The 23,488-nt window shown below is 44.6% G+C and overlaps 1 protein-coding gene across 3 annotated transcripts in view; it reads right to left on the bottom strand.

The window, feature by feature from the left end:
• Positions 1-23,488, bottom strand: part of TMEM132B (transmembrane protein 132B) — a 215,214-nt gene that overhangs the window by 144,486 nt on the left and 47,240 nt on the right. For 2 of the 3 annotated variants that reach the window (XM_065851937.2, XM_071815867.1), the window contains exon 2: positions 9,789-10,668. The exons of the other annotated variant lie outside the window; for it this stretch is intronic. In XM_065851937.2, the coding sequence (XP_065708009.1) occupies positions 9,789-10,668 (880 nt within the window). The remainder of the gene's footprint in view (positions 1-9,788; positions 10,669-23,488) is intronic. 3 annotated transcript variants of the gene reach the window in all.

Here is a 23,488-nt window from a genome sequence, read left to right on the forward strand (position 1 = left end):
ACAGGCTCAATGTTCCAAAGAAAAATGAATAATACATGCAGAATAGATTCATTTTGGGGGAAAAAAAAAAAAGAATACTAACTTCAGTTTGAAATAAAGCCCTGGTTGCCTTGGCAAAGAGGATTTAATTGCTGTAATCACTGTATCTCACATAAGGTCGCTGTTTGAGGGAGTCCACAGTACTGCTATTCATTCTGTATCTGCTCTATAGCAAATAAAGGGCTACTGGTCCCAAGAGCATCAGTGAAACACTTCTGAAAAGGTTTAAATTATTTTTAAAGGGTTATTAGCTTTGGCAAATGAGTCAAAAGTCATCTTAGCTGAACAGCATAGGTACTTATGCCACATTATGGAGATAGCAGCAGGAAATGCCACGATTAAGACTGTACTACAAGTGTTACTGTGTGACATTAAAAACAGTACCCAAAATATAACCGTTTGCTACCCATCTGTGTCCAACCCTCCCTCCCATCCAGGGATGCTGCTGCCCCTAACAAATTCCAGAATTATCAGGAATACAAAGCCCCGACCCTGGCTCACACACGTGCCTTGCACACAACCAAATCAAATAGTTTCACTGGCACAAATCCTAAGCAACTCTATGGAATTCAATTAAATCACTTCTCTTTTCTGTGTAAGAGAGAGAAGACTCTGGCCAGGCAAATTAAATTAGAGATGGGCCAGAGCCAAACTCCCAGATCCAAACCAACCCAGAACTCACAATGCATTTGGATGCTGGTCCAGATTCTCACAGTCTGCTACCGCTTCTCCCTCACCCCCCCAGGACGGGACAAACTTTTCAGACTGTCCCCAAGCATCACTCAGTGCATTTTATCACCATCTTCCATCAGGGATCTGCATCAAAGCGCTCATACGTGTGCTTCCTGTGGCCACTTGGCACGTTTCTTGCCCACACCCTCATTAACTCGAGCAGATGCTTAGAAAGCCCGTGAACAAGGCACCATCTATCCTACACTTCTGCTTCTCTTCCTTTCCCACTTGCTGCCTTCTAGGACGGGCACAATTAGAGGTGGGGATTCAGTGAAAATGCATTTGAGGACTCCTTTAGTACCACAAAAGCTTGGGCCACCACAGAGTGAGGAAAAAAGCAACCGAGAGAGTTCACTTGGCAGGATAATTTTGAAAAACGGATGTAGTGGGGAGGGGAAGGTACAGCTTGGTCCTAGTGAGCAACTTCAAAACAAGGCAGGAGCAGAGGGACACCTGCTGGAGCCATGTCTGATGGCTCAGAGTGACAAAGGTGACAGCCCCCCTCAACAGCACCATCCTCATTGGGATAGCCCTGGAAACACTGCTGCTCTGACCAGCTCCTCCTCCGCTGGGAAGATCCACAGCACCTCCACGGTTTTCTTCTCCTCGAGCTCTTTTGATTCATCTGGGATCTGATAAGATGGTAAATATTATTACCCTCGTGCCCTGGCTGAGTGCAGCATCCGAGGCACAAGTGGCAGCTATTTGAAGCATTAAATACCTGACACGGAGCACAGGTCCCTGCTCTGCTTTGGCCAAAACCACTTTTTCTCATGAGCCTTTTATTGACATAAATTGCTTGGGGGGCAGGAGGAGCACCCAAACCAAGAGATGTTGACAGTTTTATTGCAATATTGTGTTCCCTGCTCTTTCTCAAAGTCCTCCCTCCACAACGCTGTCAGCCGATCATCACACCGGCCTTCGCGTACCAGAGCATGCAAAAACTTATGGGTGAACACAAGGACAAAAGCAACTCCGCCGCATCAGTGGGAATATGAAGAAACCAAGATCAATGTGCTCACTCAAAGCAATACTTCATCAGCTTCATGGGATAGCACTCTGGTTTTTGCCAGGATGAAATGACAGCAATGCACAGCCCAAATCATTTATCTCGGGGAGAAAGTGAATTTCAAAGTAGACACATTTTTATACTTTCCTTTTAACCCTATTCATTACACACTAGAAGTAACTGCATCAACGACCAAATCACTGTTGTGTCTGACTTGTTTAAACAAGAGTGTGATTTAGTGCACTGCCAGCTAATGAAGAGCTGTACAAGCAGCTGATCAATGCCATCATTGTCTGGCTGCACAAAGCAGGGACCACTCAGCATATTGTCCAAAACAAAGACCTCCCCCAAGACACGCTGCGAAATGATCGCTCAGAGACAGGAACCTTTTCTGCCCCATGTTCCCAACCTGAATACAAGGTGCAAAAAAAGCCCAAGCAAACAAAGATGAACAACATATTTATCTCTCAGCTGTTGTCCTTAAATTATACTTTGTGACACCATGTACTTAAGCAGTTCTGTCACCTGAAGGCAAATTTGTGTTCATTAACAGAGGTAACTGAACTCAGAGCCAGGTGCTCATGGGCAAAACTCAACTCCTGTCTTCAGTGACTTTTCCTTTCCCATTTCATACCTGCACCAATGTTAATCCCAGCAAGAGTAAATCATCTGTCCCTTCCTGCAGGGCAATAACCACAGACAGAATAGCCCCAGCGACAGAAGGATTTGGAGAAGGGTGGCGGTGATGCCCTGTGCAGGCTGGAGAGGCTGAGCCTTCAGCAGCCCCTTAGATGCAGCTCCCCATCCAAGAGGCATCACCACCCAGCACAGCTTCACAATGCACAGAGGAACTCCGAGCAGATGCAACAGACCAAGGGCATCCTTTTAGTGGTGGTTTCCTCCAAACCCCCTTTTCCTCCTTCCCTCTGCATCTCAAGCGTTTTAACCACGGTTCCTACCCCGCTCTCATCCTGACCGTGCCACATCTGCTGGCAGCGCTCTGCGGATCCGCACGCGGCCCTGAAACATTGGGCTGAGCAGCAGCTGCCTGGAGTTAATTAGCTGGAGCTGTCATGTTGAAGCTTTCGGAGATGGGGATCAGCCTAGGAACGAGCTTGTAGAACCCGAACCATTTAAAAATGTAAAATCTCTTTCCATTACCATCAACAAGGCTGAGTTTGTGTCAAGTCACATGGCATATTGGCACCTTCCAAATCCATGGGAATCGCTTTTCACATCATCCCTGTTTGCAGAGCATAGCAGTGCCTGCTAACACACTGGCAGACAAGGGGTCGTCAGGCTTCCTATTATAAACCTTATTTGTCACACACGTGCAAAAACAATCTGATGTGTGGAACAAGTTACGCACAGCACGGCTCACCCACTTGTAGTCAGCGCTGCAGAGATGAGATGCCTGCGCACACACCGACTGACTTCAACACAACTCTTCTTTTTCTCCGTTTTATGGTTCTGAATATGAGAAACAGCAAGTTCATTTACAGAACGCTGCCACATCCCTTAGCACTCGTAGATGCAGATGGGCAGATGAATGAGATAAATTTGCTGCTGGCATGACTCAAATTGAAGAAAAAGTGGGGTTTCAAGGGAAACCAAACACCTTTTCCAAAGGGAAGTCCAGCCTTGTTTCACTCCTGCTGTACTCAATGTTCCCCCATCATACACAAGAAATGTTCCCAAACTGTCAAAAATAAAAATAACTAGCTGTCTAACTACTCGCCTTCTCAGTGAAAAATAATCTGGTGAAATACACAGGCAGGCTGAATATTTTTAATTAAACTGCTTCAGCATTTTGGTCAACTCTTCTCCTCCAACTCTTGTGAACATTTCCCCAGAGAAGGGAGCATCCCCAAGCCATGGTGGCCGAGGGAAGGGGTGGGTGGTGGGGACACCTGCCACAGTCACCCAGACTCGGCAGCAGAACCTCCCATCACCTCCTTTACCTTAACAACGCCTTAATAGCACCACAGGAACAAGTGGCTGCATTTCTGGACAAAGCGGTGCATTCGGGACCCCTTTTGCAGGGAACAGAAGTCACCGTCAGAAAACACCTCAATAAAAAATAGCATTTTACCACCACGATGCTGCGATCCCATCTGGAAGTGCCTCAAACACCCCAGATACCCCACAACCAACTGGAGCTTCTCGCTGCCGCTGCCCATTTTATTCCTACGAAGAGTGATCACGGACAGCTGATTATTGTAGCAGATAGTTGACCTTTATCTAAAATTCCATTAAAAAGCTTTATTGACTGTAGTCTTGCCGGGTCTTTCAGGATTCACTGGGTCATTTATTCACTGTCAGATATCCATCGGTTTTTAAGCTTTTAGGACTGCTCAAGCTCTAGAAATAAGCGCTGCGCTCTTTTTTTGTCGCTTTTAACTGTTTTTAAGACGCTGTGAGGGGGCAGTTTGTTTTCTCCTCCCTCTCCAATGTGCCGAAGCCAGAGAAGGTGATCTGAAAGCCAGGAAAAGCAGAGGAAAGCAGACAGGGTGTTCCGGCTGCTCCCAGGGCAGGTTGGCTGGTGCAGGTACCCAGGGACCGAGCCTTTTTCACTTCAGTCAGCGCAGATTCGGGTCTGACTACTTCATACACCATCCTTTTGAAACCTTAAACTCCATAGCATCACATCAGGCTTTGGTCACTGGAGCCACGCGCCCATCTCAAACAGAAATAAAGAACGGTTCAGCCCTTTCTGAAAGAGAGGTGATAGAAATGGGTTTATCCAAGCTAAAAAAAACACAATCCGGTGACAATTCCCACAGGCTTTGCAGGTCCTGAAGAGATGTTACCCTCCCTTTCTCATTCAGTGGCAAAAACACCCCAAAACACCAAACACTGGGAGCGAGTCAATGTACACAGTGGATGAAGGAGAATATCTTGAAAAAGAAGTGTGAATTTGTCTTTAAGGAACACGTTACAATCTGCACATACATGGGGATGGAGTTAAGGTTGCACAGACATCTCTGGCATTTCCAAACTTTGCAGTGCTTGATATTTTTTAACAAAATTACATATTGCTATTTGGTATTTTACATTTAGTTCAATGTGCGCTCAGAGAAAAAAATCAAGAAATAACAAATTCAAACATCCACGCTGGGTTTATTAACATCTTTCGGTAAAAAACAAATATTCCCAAAAAGCCAGTTAGGCTTTAATTCTGTAATTATTTCTAAATCTGAACTAGCGTTTCTGATTAATTCCGCAAGTGCATTTTTCCCTTTCTCAACACTTTGCTTGTGCTGAATTTCCATCATGAAGACGATGCTTCATCTCTCTGGGCAGCAATAGCCCCGCGCTGCCGCCCCGCTCGCCCCAGTCCGGCTCCAGGCGAAGGCCGCGCGGAGCCTCCTCCTCCTCCTCCTCCTCCTCACACGCAGCCACCCCACGCTCCCCACACTCTCTATTCCCTCATTTTCTATGCATTTCCAGACCTAAACCCTTCTGTTTTCTTTCCCTTGTTTGCTCTTGGCAGCTATTGGCAGGAGACATCCTCTTAATGATCTTTTTTCTGGTCTTCTAGACGGCTGCTCGAGACTTCTACAGATCTTTCATTATTAACGCAGAAGCCTTGTAAGTCAGTTTTAATGGCCTGTGCGATTTTTATTCCTTAGCAGGAGACATAACCTCCTCCATATGGATATATGTTTATTAATATAAATCCTTAATATCATTTCTCCTAGTGAGGATAATCAGTAAAAGCCAACCGGTGTGTATTACGCCTTGTACTGGTTCACCCAAAAGGAAAACATAGAAAAATCAAAGAGAAATGTTTCATGTTTGCCCTGCAATATGCGGAGCATGGCAGGGAGAAGCGGATAATCCTTCTCCCCGAGGTTGCCAAGGCACCGAGCGACAGCGCCGTCTCTTTGCACGGTCCTGTCATCCCCCTCCAGACACAGAACCGCGTCCTGACCGCGGCCGCTTTCATTCCTCTAGCATGGGATTCATTACCTGGTTTCAGCCCCTCGCTATTATTCCTGGAATATCTCCAATCCCCGCCGCTATTCTGATCGGGCAGAAAAGAAGGATGGGTCGCTTGTGTTAGGGACGTGGAGCGAATGCCGACAAACCCACTTTTTGTCTGTGACTCGACAAATTGCTATTAGTGTTCAGCCTTCATTACCAGCACATCCTCGCTGATGGTTTAAATGGGGAGACTTGGAAAACGGGACAAAACTCCACCGTTCATTTATAAAAAGAATGTCCTGGTTTCTTTCCTATAACCAAGAGGCAATTGTCCATTTATCCCATTAAACGTTTTCTTGCTGTACAAAATGACTCCCATTTTTCTTTTAAATACACCCTTTGAGTCTCGGGACAGAGTTAACTAATACCATACAGCACAAAAGAACACAAGCCATTCCTAGTGCTGCTGGGTGACATTTCTGTCCTTCCAGTTAAGCAAGAATTGTTGTCCCCTGTCTCTTTTCCAGCTCTTCCATGTAGATCAGGAGGCTGCTTCTGTTTAACAAAGAGCACAAAAGTTGGTGTTACCCCTTCCTTTTGTCATCATTTTCATCTTTCCTCATTTACTATATTTCACCTAAGTTTGTCATAAATGCATCTGAAAACTTGTGACACCGATGCATCAATTAGTCCTGTTGGAATCTCAAAGCTGTGCTTCATTTTTCCTTCTTTTTTTAACTGGGTAGCCCATAAAAAAGTTTAATCATGGCAACATAGCCCATTTCACCTGTCTTCATGGTTAAACTATGTTTAATGGCAACCCACCTAACATAATGGGCAAAATTTACGTTCACAGATGGTAAATTTTACAGTACAGACCAGACTGGCAAGGTCACAAATTAATCTCCAGTGTCATAAGGATTTCATTGCACACATGTATAGATCATCTGTCAACCAAGTGAGCAACATGACTGTCAGGCACAGCAAAAACATTAAATGCACGCTTAGCCTCCAAATTTGGCCCACAACGTATCTGGGTCCCACAATCACACTAAGCCACACCAGCTGGATTGCAGTGAGAAAAGAAACCAATTCCCCAGCCTGCAGCACAACTAGAACTCCAAGTCAATCTTAAATTCTAGTTATTGAATGAAAACAACCAACCAAGACTTAGCTTAAGCAGAGCAAAACCAGTTTAGACTGATGAAAGGGTCTGGAAGTGACAGCTGGAGCTGCACCTACAACCAGCAGCATCGCCCGGTAATGACTTTTCTGGAGAGACGGGGCTCTGACAAATAAGACTCTTTCAACACAGCACATTGCTCAATCAAGAAACTGTTTCCAATTGCTTTTCCATTTCCAAGCTTGGTTAAGAATCCCAAATCTTACCAAAACGAGGAAGAATCTGCTCTCATATGAGGACTGAAGTCAGTTTTGCTAGAACAAAATCCGACATAAAATCAAATACTACACAACACAGCATGAAACAGTAAAGAGGCGCATAAAATTGAGCATATCTGTTCTTTTGCATGCTGTCAGAGCTCAAGGTCGGCATCAAACGTTGTGTTGAGAATGACTTGATTTTGATCTATTGTCTCATATAAGCCAGACTGCAATTCACCCGGCTCCACTTATAGTCGATATGATTTAAAATAATCATTTATATTAGGTAAAAATATATTTCCCAAGGCAAACATTCACTCCAATGTATTTTTCTCTGGCTATAACATAGAGAAATTCTATGTATATAAAAACCTTCTGGGTTTTTACAGACATTAGCATTGAGCTGAAAAACAGAGGAAGTCTGTGAGGGAAACTACATAAATTAGATGGAGGCGCTATAGAGATTGTATTTCCCTCAGCATAATTCCCTGCCTCCTGTGGAAACTTCAGCTGAATAATCTCTCCATGTCACTCGAAATAATCACAGCAACAGTTGCTGATGCTCTCTCCATCCTGGAGAACGGGTGAACCATCAGCAGAATCGCATTTTGCCGCTTCCCGAACATTCAACTGAAGGTTAAATAAAAACACTTGCAGCTTCTCTGATGGAAAGCACAACGCAAGCAAAGCCAAATAAAAGACCAGACAGGCCAGACTACATCGAGCCAAGAGTGAATTTTCTGAGGAAGTATTCCTGGGCATGTACAACATGCTGATTTACTCTAACAGAAGCATCTCCTGGAGATGAACCTATCCTGCACTTTTCCAAGGAGGAAATCCCCATGGAAACCTGAGTGCTCGGGAGCAGCCAGACGCCGGCTCCCCATGGTGAGACTCCTGCCCACGACACGTGAGCCGCGGGACCTGGGGGACAAGCCGAGGGTCTCGGTGGTCACCAGGCTCTTGAGGCTCATCCCGGAGCTCCCCGGTTTGGAAGCCCTGGACTCCATCGGTTCCTGCATTCTGGAAACCCCAGGTTAGTTACTATGCTCAGCACTTCCAGAAACAGTTTTGAAACGCTGTCTTTCAAAACCAAAATAATCTTTGCAATAGGTTTTTGTTCCTTTCCCGGTCAGTTGAAATGTCAAAACTCTACCCTTGCACTTTGTTACAAGGTAAAAGTTATTTTATACATTCCCCCAGAAAGAAAGCATCCTCACCTCAGGTAGCCTCTAATACCTAGGGAATTTCATCCATGGGGTGGCAAAGAGAACAAAAAACTGAGAATTAAGAGCTGATGTTAAATCCTTGCAGAGCCTTAGGCAAATTCCATAATCTCTGCTGTAGCACTGAGGATCAATACACAAATGTTAAAACCTGACTGCTCCGGGAGGTTGGTCCATCTACTGATGGTGGCTGCTGGCCAAAACTACATTTAACAAAGAAAAAACAGTAAACCCAGGTAAAGGCAAGAATAAATCGGCGTTATAGGAGGACCTTTCCCGACCCAAACCTTTTAAAGTCTGGTTAAACCTATGGTATTTCTCACACATTTCCCCCACTTCCTAAGTAGATGGAACTGCTTGGGATATTGGGGACCATTTCTTTGTGCCTGTTCACTGCGCTGTGAACCACTGTGTCCCGATTCGCATCGCAAACTTTAAGTCTATTAATATGTACTTGTTATTTTACAGAAGTTGAATGATTTGAAAGTGCTGCATAAGATTCGCTGTCTGTTTTCTCCACATCTGTCCCCAAAGTGCGCTTCTGTCATGGTCTGCTCCCGTCGCTCTCGGATCAAAACGTTAGAAGTACAGCACGATTCTGTTTTGAGGTTTGCAAGCATGGGCTGAAACTCCTTTCCCAGGCGTCTCGCATTCTCACAGAATATGACACTTTCCAATTACCTTTTGGCCCTTTTATTCTCCCAGTCTGGCTCACGTTTCTCTCTGAATTTGGTCTCTACGCAGCTCTGAACCCACAGTCTGACAGCTAAGGACATAACAACAACGCAGCACTACCTCTGGGGGTGGCTAGAAATGCCCCAATTCTCCTATTACAGGCAGATTCCCCAGTAAAGGTCACCACAAAGTCTCAAAACTTGAAACAAAAATGGGCCACGCAACAAGCAGTCAAAAGCTTGAGCAAGCAGGATGGGATGTCAGAGATAAACCTGCAAAGTCTGGGTCTAAATGCTGGCTCTGCGGAAGACGTGAGCAGAGGCACAACTCATCTTCCACCTCTCAGCCCCCTCTGTACAGTGCAACAAAATAGTTCCTCACCAAGTTGTAACCCATGTGCTTTGGAAAGATGATAAGAAAGTTGATAGAAAGAGAGGGAGCTCCACCAAAGCAATAGAAAACCCTCCTGCGAACTGCCGAGCAAAGCGGATCGCAGCAGTTACCGTGGCTCCTTACGTTACATTTAAGAGGCAGAATTACAACTGGAAGGAAATGGAATTAAAACAAAAATATCGTCATACAAACGTTTAACTCATACTTTAAAATCAATTCCCATCTTCCAAAAAGCGTCATCCACACAGATAATTCAAGATTATTTATACTTTTTCCCCAGCTGGAGAGGAAATGCTGAAGTTCTCTCAGGAAAACAATGAATGTAACCAAAGAAATGACACCTGGCATCGTTTTGTCCTTGTTTGTAGACTGTTTAGCATACAGCACTTGAAAAATTCTCTTACCTTAATACAAACTGGTCTGCTAGAGAGTCCTCAGCCAGGGAAACGTGAAAGGTCACAATGTCACCTTCTCTGACCGGGTTGAGTGGTAAATGAATAACGATATTTTCATCTAGCCTCAGTGACGACTGTTTTAATTTGTCTTGATTTGGGTAAACAATGATGCTACCAATCCTCTCCATAGCTGACAAAGCCTTGTGTTCATTATCTTGACCTGCATGGATATTGTTTTCCCATCTTGCATCCTCTGGAGAACATTCCCCATCTGCTGTATAAATCTTATAGAAGAGCTCCACGGTAATCCCCTCCATGGAAGCCGTTTCCTCTGAAACCAGGGGCGGAGGGGAGCTGAACCAGCTAGGGGATAATTCCAGCTCTGCAACACATAATCCTAGATGGCCTGTCAATCTACAGCTGGCCACAACTTCTCTAGACTCCAGGAACGCAAACATCTTCACGCAAGGCAACCTCTCTGCAGAGTTATAGTCATCCCAGTCCTTCCCCGCAATATAGAACAAGGTTTGTATTTTAGGTTTGTTGGAATAGATGGAGCTGTCAATTATGTGAGATTTTAATTTCCAATTAAAAGCGAATTTGTTTGTGAAATCAAAAGATGCAGAAGACAGCATGAGGTCCAAGGGAACGGCCTGTTCCACAGAAAAGGGTCCATACGTGGCGTTTAGGATGGGTGGCAGTTTGGCTTTGTATATAAAGAAAGAATCCACCCTAGACTGCAAACTGGAGTTCCTCATGATATCCTGGTTGGCTTCTTTGAGGAAGAAGAAAACGTCGGCATTGCAGAGGTGATAGCTCGCAGGGAGGTACGTTGGCAGGTTTGAGAACCTCTGGATGCTGTCCATGATCCCTCCTCGGCTCTCCACCACTGCAGGCCACACATAAAAGGAAACAGAAAGACAACTCTAGCATTTGTTTAGCATGCCCCTCAGTTTTTCTCAAAAGCAAAGTATTACCAGAGATCAATGCTGTTAGCCACAATCACAAAACAAGCCGACACAGGTGCAGTGCAATAACACCATCGGCTCAAAGATCGCACACTGCAAACATCCAACGGCATCAGCTGTACGGCTCCCTCCCCACCTTCCCCAACCCAATATCTTGACAGCTATTCATCAAGTATCGGATAAAACAAAGGAGGAGACTGATTGGCCAGATCCCAATCTATGTTCTAAAACTTTTTACTGGTTTGTTCTATTTCTTTTACTGCCAGATCAAACTTCTGACTTTTTCTCATCCATGTTTCAATATACATCAGAAACTAGCATATCCAATATGAGTAGGCAATAAAACAGAACGTTTTCATTTAGTTTAACTTAGCTAACACACAAAGCAACGGGTGGGCTGCAAATCTGCATCACTCCCAAACCACTTCTGCTAGGTCAGTAATTTGGAAGTCACGGCAAACTGATAAGAGCTTTGTGTTCTTGAAATCAAACCTTTTCACATAAAAATATATGGGGTTTGATAGAGGTCTCAGTGGGATTGATTTATAGGCAAAAGTGAACCTGAGAGGAGAGAAATCCTTTACATGCACGAGGTTCGCAGACACTCAGAAAGATTTTTACTGGTTTAATTCCAGAATGAAACACATTTGGAAACCACAAAAGTTTCTCTACAACACAATGGTCAATACTCCAGTCGGAACTGAGCAATTTTTCCCAGGCAAGAAAGGATTCCAGAGGGAGGGAGGGAGGGATCAAACAGATGTCTTTGGTTTGGGCCAATCTCTAATTAATAGTGAGATACGTTCAATCTGGGCCCCGATTCTACCAGAAAGAAAAGGTGGGTCTTTCAAACTATCAATTCATACGCTCCAACAAAAAGCCGGTGAATGCAGACTCCTGGGACCGCCATGGAAGAAATAAACAGAAACCAAATGAATTCAAATGAAGCGGCTCCATAATGCGGAGAGATAACAAAGGAACAATGACAGATCCTAAGGTCAAAGCTCTCGTTGTCTCTCGCTGCAGCTCAGTGGCGATTTTACTGTTTGCGAGGGCTGGGGAGAGCAGATACACAACACAGCAACCCCACAAACAATTACACCTGTTACAAGCCAGGTGACTCAGATACTCACAGCCACAATTTAGCACTGACAAAAGCTCTAATATTTAATTTATTTTTTCAGTCTTTGTATTTTTAAAGCCTACACTTATCAAAGGCAGATTCTAGGGCAAATCTCACCCATTTGACTTTGCTCCACTCTTGTTCTCAGTTCAAATTCTGCTCATTTATTTTCAGTGGCTTGATATGATCTACGTTTGTTTAATGCTTCTCATTCCATCACAATACTTCTGCCTTTAGTGTTGCTGTATATTTAATTGTGTCAAGGTTTTCCTGTGGCATTTGGAATGTTCTTTGTGGGAATAAGTAAATATGCAAAAATATACAAAAGCATAGAAAAATTCTTAGCCAGTAGCAACAATCTCCAATCTCATAGGTTGGCCAAAGAGGTGGTGGATGAACCATCCCTGGGGACATCCCAGGCCAGGCTGGACGGGACTCTGAGCAACCTGAGCTGGTGAAGATGTCCCTGTCATGGCAGGGGGGCACTGGGGGAGCTGAGAAGGTCCCTTCAACCCAAACCATTCTATGGTTGTGTGATACTCCACAGGAGGATTAGGTTGGGGTTTCCTCTCAGCTCCACAAGCAAAAGCAATTGCAGAGCAGCTGCCACACCATCATCCATCCCACTTGGGTTTCCTCTTGTTCCCACATGTAAATGTTCCAGCCCAACTCTCACAACACACCAGTGCCCCCAGCTACACGCAGCCATGGACCTGGAGACCAGCAGAAACGCCAAAACCCAGCTGATGAGAAACCTCCTCCTCTCTTCCCACAGAGCTGGGCCAGCTCGCCACGGTATCATAGCTCACGTAGGAGATAACCAGCTTTCTAGTGGAGAAAATTGACTTTAACCCTTTCCTTCCGCATCCCTTTGCATTCCATGTGAATGAGGGGCAGCTGGCGCACCCCCTGCAGCAACTGAAGACCCCAGTTCTCTATGGGAAGATACAGGGGGTGAGTAGCAATAACTAACAGACACTAAGCAATGAGACAGAGGTAGTCTCTCCAGACTAACCAAGCTACAAGCAGTGCAAGGGGCAGGAGACACAGGTGAGACAGACACCACAGAAAGCAGTTGGTGCTGTTGCAGGGATGGACGCTGGACCCCATCAGCACCAGGCACAGGAGGCTTACAGGGCAAGGAACCCACCACAACCTCCAACAGGGACGGGGCAAAGAGCAAAGGCTGGTGAGCACTGTTTAGCAGGGCCAGGCAATGCCCCACTACTGGTGCTGCTCTTCATCCAACACCTCCATCCCACCGCTGAATGACAAAGCACTCGGAACGACAAACACGCTGCGGGTCAAACCTCGTCCTGCCCGGAGCAGGAGGAGGAGGGAGAAGATCAATGCTAATTCTAGACCCAAAGCCACCAAGGGATGTTTCAGCAGCTCCATTACTGCTCTGCTATTTAAGGAGCACCTTGACAGGGTGGCTCGCCGTGCCATTGTGCGATTGCACAACTCGGTGGCTGCAGGTGAACTTTGCTCGTGCAAAAGCCGGGGTGGCGAGGGGAGGAAGGGCGGCATTTCTTCACCAAGAAGCCAAATGCAGACGAGCACGTTCCTAGATTAACTGTAAATAAATTGAACTACATTTGAAATCAATACTTTCGAGAAGTCGCACTTATCATAAAAATTGTGCAGCTGTACAGATAAGCAAAGGACACGCAAAAGTGCTCTCTGATTTCTGGGAGAAGAGCGAAAATTTGCCTTCTCTGAAGATGCACCAGATTGCAGAGGCGACGTAACAGTGACATAGTTCCTGAGCCTAAAGAACCACCAAAACCAGGGCAGGGCTTAAACGCATTTGTGGTTACATTATAGGGCTTCCTCCTCATTCTTTATGCAGATATTTTACCTCTCTCAAGCAGGGTTTTACAGAAAATTTAGAAGGCATGTTTTCCCCTTCCCTCCATTTCATTACAGTGGCAACATTCAGTGCCTCTTCTCAGAAGCGGTATGGGGACTGGAATATCAGCCTGCTGTAACTCAAACCAAATGAGACACAAATTTTGTCTGAAAGCTTATATGGGAAGCCATAAACACCAGCAGACAGGGCTGGGCTTTGTCCTAGAACCAGCCTGCAACAAAATATGATATCTGAATTAAGCAGCATTTTATGATGCTGTAGGAACATCTAAAAAGAAATACTTCATATGATAACAGGCCAACAACCCGCCTTTTTAATTCAGCACGTCAGCACCACGGCATCAATCTCCTTGCAGCAACAATCAGAAACAGGACACATTTCCAGCTTTTTGGTGTGTAACAAAGCCACTAATAAATCACCTGGTCCTTTAATAACCACTCCAGCAAGATCAAAAGAGGGCAGAACATTAGATCAGAGAGTGGGTTAGTCCTAATTATGTAACAAAAGAGAGCAAGAGTTGAAGAAAAGTAAATGGAGACCAAATGAGCATCCCCAGAGCCATCTCAAAGTGCTGAACACGGTCTGTTTCTCAGGCTACTGTGGCATTGAGGGGAGATGTATGGAAATCACACGTTGGATGCGACTTGAGATATTTGCCTTTTATTTCTGAACTGACTTTTACCTTTGCCCCTTTTAAACCACTTATTTGGACTGAACAAATACCAAGACTTCTAGAGCAACAAGTCAACTTGTAAAAATCTCAACGCCCCCATTTTATAACAAAAGTTGGGCAATAGCCTCATAGCCCAGTTCATCCTGCAAATTCTGAGAGTGCAGATGGAAAGAAACCCTGTTTCTATTGTTTCTGAAGAGCAGGGAGAAGAAGGCACCGTTCACAACCCAACCACGCCGGGCTGTGCATCAGGGAGATGCCCCTTTCTGGTCCTTACTCTCAGAAGCTTGGACCTCAAATGCAGCTTCTTTTCGGTTGTCTCGATAATTTTTTATATAGCCATAAAATTATCCATCGCTTTTCTTTTTGAAGCTCATTTGACCCTGGACTGGTGCCACTAAAAGCGTCACGGGACTAAAGCACCTGCAAAGCCATAGCTGTAGGTCACGCCGTGCAATAAAAATCTGCCATTTGTGTAACTCGGGGTTTCATCCCAGCTACACTTGTTAGATTTCATACATTTTAATAAGAAGCAAAACAAGTATCCTAGTAGAGAGCAGTGGTGGCAGTGGCAGGTCAGCATTAAAAACTAATGCAGCTATGTTAAGCTGCAGTAAAAGCAAAGTCTTTAATCATTTTGTAGCTAGAAATGAAAATAACCCCTGCTAGAGCAAAAATCCAAATTTCACATCTAAATCTTCCCTCTACTTTAGCTAACTACTTAACAGGAGTCACGTCTTCCACAGACCCTCAGTAATTCAGATGCTGAAGGTGTGAGGAACAAGAAGCATTTCAAATATGCAACTTTTCAATATCTTCGTTTTTTTCCCCCAAAAACAACCAAGAAAGCCAATCCTGCACCTGTGGAAAAACTGGGAAAATGTTAAAATTCATCTTTCCTGCAGCATCATCAGAACTGTAGCATGAGATCATGCAGACACTCCTCTTGTACAAAGAGGAATAATTTCAAGTAATGTGGTGCCAGTAAGTACTATGATGTTATCCATGACTCACCCAGAGGCAATCAATGGCTTGTCTGTGGAGGAGAAAAATCACCAGCCCTTACTAAAGACCATAAAGACCAAACTACACATGTACATTATTCCACTATAAAAATGGCTCTATTCATAATAATTATTTTGCTCTGGAAATGCAAGCATTATCCTTCAATAAAAACACAGTGTATCCCAGAATAGGGTGTCTAGACAAGGAAAGCTATTCTAGAACTGATAAATTATAGGAGAATCATTAATCCTGGACCAGCTGTAGAGGTCACTTTCTAACACGCGTGCGAAGGGTAAGACCTGGTGCTGTTTAGGGACCCCAGCTACGGGAGGTTGGGCGAGGTGATTTGGCCTGGAAAGAGTTGGGAAAATGCTGACTCTGAATCCTAGCAGCAGGAAAATGAGGAGGATAACAACAGTGTGAAAATCCCCTGTGAGTTCAGACCTCATCTGAGCACCGTAAGTGGGATAAGTTTGGGCTGTGTGAGGATTCAAGGAGCCCAGATGAACACCCGCCTCCCGCTCTTCCTGACTCCTTCAGAATTCAATAAAATAACCATGAAAGGAGGATGCCACTGTTTGCTTCCCATATTCAGAGTCCATCCTGTGACTCATCTCCTCAGTTTTATATTAGGGAGGAAAGGGAGGAGAAAAACCCTCCACAGTCCATCATCCACCATTCAAAACCAAGCCTTACTCCGTCAGTACTTGAGGTAGTTATACAGTCAATCATACTGGCACCAAAAAAACCCCGTAATAAACAGTCTTTTCAACTTCAAAATAATTTGAAGATGTAAATGACACTGCAAGAAGGAGCTAAGAAGAGTTCCCAAAACTTTTTTAATATTGAATTGAAGTCAGTCCAGAGGCTGTCAACATATAAAATATCGTAGCATGGGGAAAGATGACAGGATCCCTTTAAGCTTTTCTCATTCTTTTCTTCTTATCCGGGTTTGATGTAAGGATAGAACTTACTGGAGGACTCGCAACCAGTTTACATTTTTCAACATTCAATGTTGATTACGTGTGTAGGGACAGACATTCACTTTGCAGAACATGGCTAGTTGGGCTTGGCTTGTTTTGAAAGACAAGAAAAAGGATGCAGTGTAAAAAAAACCAACACTATTGAAAAAAAAAGAGTGAAAAAATAAGTCTATTTAATCAAAATGTCTAAAACTGAAGAAAGGTTAATTATCTTTCACAGACTCGGCACAATGTCTCACATACTTATGTCAGCCAGGCTCTGCGCTCTCACCATGCTCGGCACAGTCAGTCCGTCTCATTTTAGATGGGTATCTCAACCCAGCATGCACTCCAGCTTCTCAGAAATCACACAAGAGGGTATCTCCAGCACTCACTCATCCTCTCCTAGACACTTATATCTCAGGGGTGATAAATCCCCCTTGGGAGGAGCCTGTTCTGCCTGTTAACTCGATTGCTGGAGGTGCTGGAGGTGTTGATGTCTGTGGGCAAAGCCCTGACACGAGTCCTGCCCCAGCAGATCTGATGCTCACTCTTCACTACAGCTTCTCTTCCAATCTATGTTGGTGCATCACTCTGTTTCCAAAAATCTTAAAAACAACACCCCAAGCCTCATGAATCTTCAGTCTACTAAGTACATTTTTCACTGCAAAATTAAACCATGCAGAATGTAACCCTGATCAGGCCACAAGTTCAGTAATAAATTCTATTATTGTGTTTCAAAGCAAATCAAGTGCTTTGCCTGCTTACTGTTGCCAAAAGATTAAGTTGGATGTGGAAGTTTCTGAGCTGGTACTTATTATAGTTTTTAGCTTGCGTGCATTTTGCACAGTCACCCATACTGAAAGACATGCGCAAGCAAGGCCACCTACAGATAGTAATGTAATAAAACCATACTGTCTGAAAGGCTGCCTATAAATCTTATTAAAGTAATCCCTTCCCTGAACCCAGATTATTACATTCACCTTTATGGTAGAATAAAAATTAATTTTCTCAGCTATAATAAGTGTTTGATAAGAAGGCATCACTTGGGACTAAATAAAGATTATAATTAACTCCAACTGAATAAATCTAAATTTAGCTTGGACTAGCAATTTGTTTTCATACATTTTCCTCTACGACTGAGTGAATAGGTATGGCAGGATTAGCATCCCATGCCAGTTCCAGCACTGCTGGCACAGAAAGGAGCGAGGCAAAGTGTAATCCAATACCCAAAAGGCCTCAAGATTAATCCAGGGCTCTCTATCAGCAAAAGTTTGGAAAGCTGGAGCAAACCAGAAAGGCTCAGAATTGCCGTTATCCCAGCAAGGAAAGCGTGTGAAGTGTTGGACTCCAGAGAACCCTGCTCGCTGCGCTCCCTAAATCAGCGTTGTGCAAAGATGGGACCTCTGTCATGGGCTGCTGAGAGCGCGTTCTGGGGAGCATCCCTCTGTGCCTGCCCCATCTCCCTCCTTCCGACAGAAATCTACTGCTGGGTGCTGTCAGAAAGGGGCTGCTGGGCCAGATGGATCTGTGATCCCACCTGAATCTGCAGCCCCTCATTTGTGACCCCTCTGGGTGAATCCCTAACGCACCCGCAAAACAAGACCACGCAACACCACACAGGCAAGGCAAGCACACACGCAAATCAGGTAAAGTAAAAGCATTGAACAACTACAAAAGTTTATCACGATTTTTCTTTTTACTTAGTTGAAAATAATGACCCTTACAGCAGCACTAGACCCAGCAGATTAAAGATTTTTGTATTTTTTTTCAAGGAAATGAGGCTCTACTTATAAAAGGTTGAGGAACTGCCTTGTTAAGCCCCTACCTCATTATTTGCCATTCTCTGGGAAGACGGTTGTTAGCGACTTCATTACTTGGAAGGAGGAGTTCAGGTTTGATTATCAAAATAGACCACACATCTATCCTAGCCAGGAAATAGCATGCAACCCAAACAATACAGCTACTGTGCTTCCGTTTCCATGCTAGCCCATGCAGACATCGGATCTGCCCGCACGACAAGATTTTATCAGGTATACAGCCACAGCTGGGCCATCATCACAGCAGCATCGTTCCCCAAGTGGTACATTCATTTCCAAAGAAGTTATTTTAGCTTAAAAGTGACACAGACTGAAACAAAAAAAGAAAAGATTTTAAAATGAATTTAGAGTATTTACAGATGAAATAAGAGTACGTATGTAACACACTACACCACTATAACAACTTGAATTCACCTCTCATGGGAGTTCGACTTCCCTAGACAAGATACCCTTCTGCTGCCCAACACCATCATTTCTCTTTGAGAACCATCAGACTTCAGCACAATTCCTTCCCAAACGTGCAACTGCCCAAAACTAAGCTGTCCAAATCTCAAGAGTGCAAATTCCTCCCAAATCATTAATGCTGACTGTTTTTGTTTAATTTGTCACAGTTTCTAAGCCAAAGATCCAGCATCTCTATAGGTTATAAAGTGGAAATTGTATTCTGCCATGGACAAGAGAGATCCTCTTTCTTCCAAATGCTACCATCATGTCAAGGCCTGCGAGGACCCGAGATACAGGACATTAAACCTGTGACATCTGTAACGGTAGGAAAGCTATTTCAGGTAAGTTTTAGAGGCTTTTATTACTCCCTCTGAGCCCTATATAGTGAGAAACACGGTAACTAAAGCACCTGGTTTTATGGGCTGGAGTAATAGAAAAAATAGGCACAATAAAAAATTTTTAAAAACTCTCTAAACATCCCTAAAATAGCTTTTCTTGAGACATAGCGCGATGGTTTCACCATCTGTGAGTAACGCACCCATCCCCACACGCCATAAAACCCTTGTATGTCATCACGTGTCCTGTTTATTCGTCCCCACCGCGCTCTCATACACATGCTTCTGGCCAAAGTCTTAATTGTTAAAAGCATTTATTCAAATGTGTCTGATAGAAAAAGCTAAAAGATCAAATATCCTCCTGTAGCACCACCTGTATGTTGTGCAGAAGCACTGTGTATGTGGTCCCATCCAGGGGCTGAACAAAGCACATAATAACTGTGTTCCCGGCCTCCCAAGGCTAGCGAGTTCTTCCCTAATTCTTTTGGGTGTAATATACTATTTCCATGAAGGAGAAGGGATCTCTGAGAGCTAGAAGGGATCTTTCTCCACATCACGGTCAAGGCCACCTTGGTGCAGAAACCCGACAGAGCTGTTCCAGCTGCCCAAATCTCAGTGCACAGAGGATGCCCAGAGAGGACATCTCACGTTTTTTCTCATTTAATGTGGCTGTTGCAATTGCTCAGGTTGCTCCGCTGGGTTGATAACTGGCCTAACTTGCCATTTGGTTTTGATCAGGGGTGTTGATATGGCAGCTAAAACTCACAGGCTGCCCTTGGCAAGTTTCTCTGCACCTCTCATACAACAGCAATGGGGAATTGTCCTGCCAGTTGCAATTACAGGCATTAACACAGTGGCTAAAGGTCACAAATTCATCATCTGAAAGAAGTGAATGACAGACCCACTATTGTGAGCTAAACTGATGTTTAAACACACCTGATTAACCATGGATGGTTCTTATTCTGGTTACATGGAGGGAAGAGACAATTGCTAAGGCCGCGTACACACACACAGTTTTGCATGACTTGCTGCTTGGTGGGCAGAAACCCCATAGTTACAAACCACAAACACCCCAGTCCATGTCCAGGTGCCTCCCCCCGGGCGTTAGAAGTGTTAGGATTATCCAAATCCTCTTTCTCCCTTCCAGCCACCCCCCAGCTCTTCTCAGCCAGAGATGCCAAAACCACCCCTGCAAAGCGGGGCACAGCCAGCTCGGGAAGGGTGATTTGCACACGCGGGCAGCTCACCTTTGCTTTTTTGCCACCCCAGTGGCAGCTCCAGGGCTGCCGGATCTCTCGCCCAGCTCCCCAGTGCACAGCACTGGTCCTGGCATTGCTCCTCATGCCAGCGCAGGGCTGGTGCTCCCAGCGCTGCAAAGCCCTGAGCATCCCTCCTGAGACCTGCGAAATAAGGTTTGTCACGGCTATTGGAGGTTCTCGTTGCTTGAAGAGGTTAGGAGAGGGCTCCCTACTACCATTATCTAAGCAGAACTCATTTTCCCTCAGTGATATTTCATAAACAACAGAAAATGAATATGTGCACGGGAATGTGTGGATAAATTCTCCAAACAACAGAAAGGCCTTACAAGGCAAGCACATCCACTAAAGGCACCAGGTGACTGCAAAAGTAAATCTCTTAAATATATGCTCTAAACTATTAACCAACTGTGAAATATTTGTATTCAGTGTCAAAACATCTATGTCACACAAAGCCAAGAGACTGACAGGAGAAAGGGCAGGATTTATGTCAGCTGGGTTCTATCTGTCACGGAGATAGGAAAGCTGAGAGAGAGTCCTTTTATTAAAATCACTCTCCTGCTGCAGATATTGATCTGAGCAGCTAAGGTTGAATAGCAAAGTGCATCTCCATCTCTCACAAAGTTACTCACTGATACAGCAGTAAGGGACCGGGATAAACGCCCCCATAACCCCAGCAAATGTCACCCCAAAAGGAAGCGGACAGGGAACATGTGGCACCAGTATGAGCAGCATCCCGAGATGTCACGGCACAGCTGCCCGCCAGCAACCACAAAGTCCCTCTCAGACCAACTTCCCAAATTTTTAGGAAGCCAAATCACTAACACAGGTGGCCATTACTCCCAGACTGAGTTCACCATTAAAACAACACAGAAAAACACAGTGTTGACTGCATTACTTGCATTCGCATTTTAAGGAGCAAATGCCATTTCAAAGGATGCTTCTCTAAATCTGCTTCAGCATTAATGACTTCTGCCCCAGTTTGGGCTGACCCTTCCTTCCCTGGCCGTTCTCCCTCAGCTCCTGAAGACCCAGATCTTGGCTGCATTTCTCTTTGCAAACCCCAACTTGTGACTGCAGTCAATGGCCTCAATTATTACACCTGAAGATGAAATGAAGCAAAGTAACTTGAAGTTCTGTATGCCACAGACATTCTACATTCCCGCATCCACAGATTACCCAAGTACATCATTTCATAGCGCTTCTGATTGTCCCCACAGAAGCTTTTGCCTTTGGTGGTATTGAAAAGTTCCTTGCATGAGCCAGAAATTACAGGATATTAAAATGCTGACAGCAGATTCTCCAAAGGCATTGTCAGAAAGAGGTGATGTTGGTTCAAAGCCTTCCTCCAGAGCAATGGGCTTTCACCGGATTCTTCAGCCTGTTGTTTCAAAGCTCTTGGAGGAAACGAGCTCCAAACCGATGGGCCCAAACAGCCGTGGGAAGCCACAAAAGCAGCTTACAATAAAACCCCTGTAAAGTTATTAAGAGCACAGATATGTCTTGAATGCACGGAAAATCCTCTGTCTCACCAGCACTCATCCACATCCCACTGTGCCTGTAATCCCAGGAAGAGTATACGCCACACACAGCCCACTGGGGGACTGGGATAAAACACAACGGGACGCAGAGACGCGTAAAGAGAAATCCTGGCTCCAGCACCAGCCCCACGGCTCCGCCTGAGCACCAGAGCAATTCCCACTTCGCTCACCGTTACTGCTGGATTTCTCACCTGGACAGTGACCCTGACTACACATGCTGATTTTGGGGGCTGTTAGCAATGCAGATGAATTCCTGGTGAAATCTTGGCAGTGTTTTGTCTGCAGAAAGAAGTCAGGTTTCACTGCAGTTTCCCCACTGGACTCCAGAGGTGCAGGCTGCTGCCTCCAGCAGGATTTGTGTCCCCACTCTTCAAACACACACACACGCACATTATTTCAAATGCATGTGCTGTGCCACTAAATCAGGGAGTTTTCCCACTGGGAAAATTAAGCACAAGCTACAAGGTTCCAGGACCAAGACCTGGGAGGCCACCCAGCCTTTTAGCTGCTTCAGAAAAAGCTCCATGGCTTTACAGATCCACCTCTCTTAGTTCAGAGATATCCGCGCCTTTGTTCTCTAACCCAATCTTCAACCTGCACTTTGTGTTGCTCTCACAGGCGACCAGTACAACACTAACCAGGATCCCAAAGCAATATTGGCCTCTGCTTCTCACAGGAGCAACCGCACAGGTGTAGTTCCGCAGTTCAGACATCATTAAGTTATCAATTTATATCTGCCTCTCAAGGAACAGCACACAGAAACATGGATCCTTTCTAATGACAGCTTCTCTCCTCCGCAAAAAAAAATACCCAAAGTTTTTGTTTTCTCTCAGACTCCTTTATTTAATCCGATCTTTCATTTTTGGAATGACAACAGCCTCGAGCAACTCCATTAATTTGTTACGGAGTTAAAGAGCTTTGTGCTCCTGGGGTGCCCGCCGACCTCCTCCCCTGCTCCCCAGCTTATGGAAACAGTCCTGCTCAAGCACATTCGGTATCAGAACGAAGCATAGCTTTTCATGCTTGAATGCATTATTTTACGTTATGAATACTCATTTGACATATTTTACAAATTCACGGCAGATGCTGTCAGAATGGACAAAATAAGCATCCCTTGGTATCGCTTTTCTCTTCCTACCATGATCAAAAGCCGCAGCTTGTCACTCACACGTGGAGAACGGCTCCTCTTGGGGAGAGGAGAAGGAGCCTGCAGCCTCACCCAGGACTTCTTGGGTGTTTGTTTCTCTGTCTGTTGCCGATTAGCAATTTAGAGTTCGATTTTCTAAGCACAAGGAAAATTCCCAATAGCTCTGGAGGAGGCAGTTCAAGGAGATCTTGTCAAAATATTGGTGTGTAAAGAAAGTGAAACCTTATTATGGCTTTCATACCGTGAGGTACCAAATACAGTTATCTTGCTTGCAGACACTTATTAACTTATAGGCAAAGAATAAAAACTCTCAAGCAGAAAACAAAGTTGGACGAGGTCACACTTACTATGTGGTTCACTTGTGTTAACATATTAAGGTAATAAAAGATAATGAGCAGAATGAGCAGCTGACAGAATTTTAAAACTCTTCAAGAGTCAAGAGAAGTAAATTGGATCAGGTTTGAATTGCATGAGAAAGCAAAAAGCTGGATCTAATTCTTTTCTGAATGACAGGGGAATTATAAAATTGAGAAAGCCAGAGGACACCACTAGCCCAACCCAG

Source organism: Patagioenas fasciata, chromosome 17 (genome assembly GCF_037038585.1).
Source record: "Patagioenas fasciata isolate bPatFas1 chromosome 17, bPatFas1.hap1, whole genome shotgun sequence".
NCBI classification, from domain to species: Eukaryota; Metazoa; Chordata; class Aves; order Columbiformes; family Columbidae; genus Patagioenas; species Patagioenas fasciata.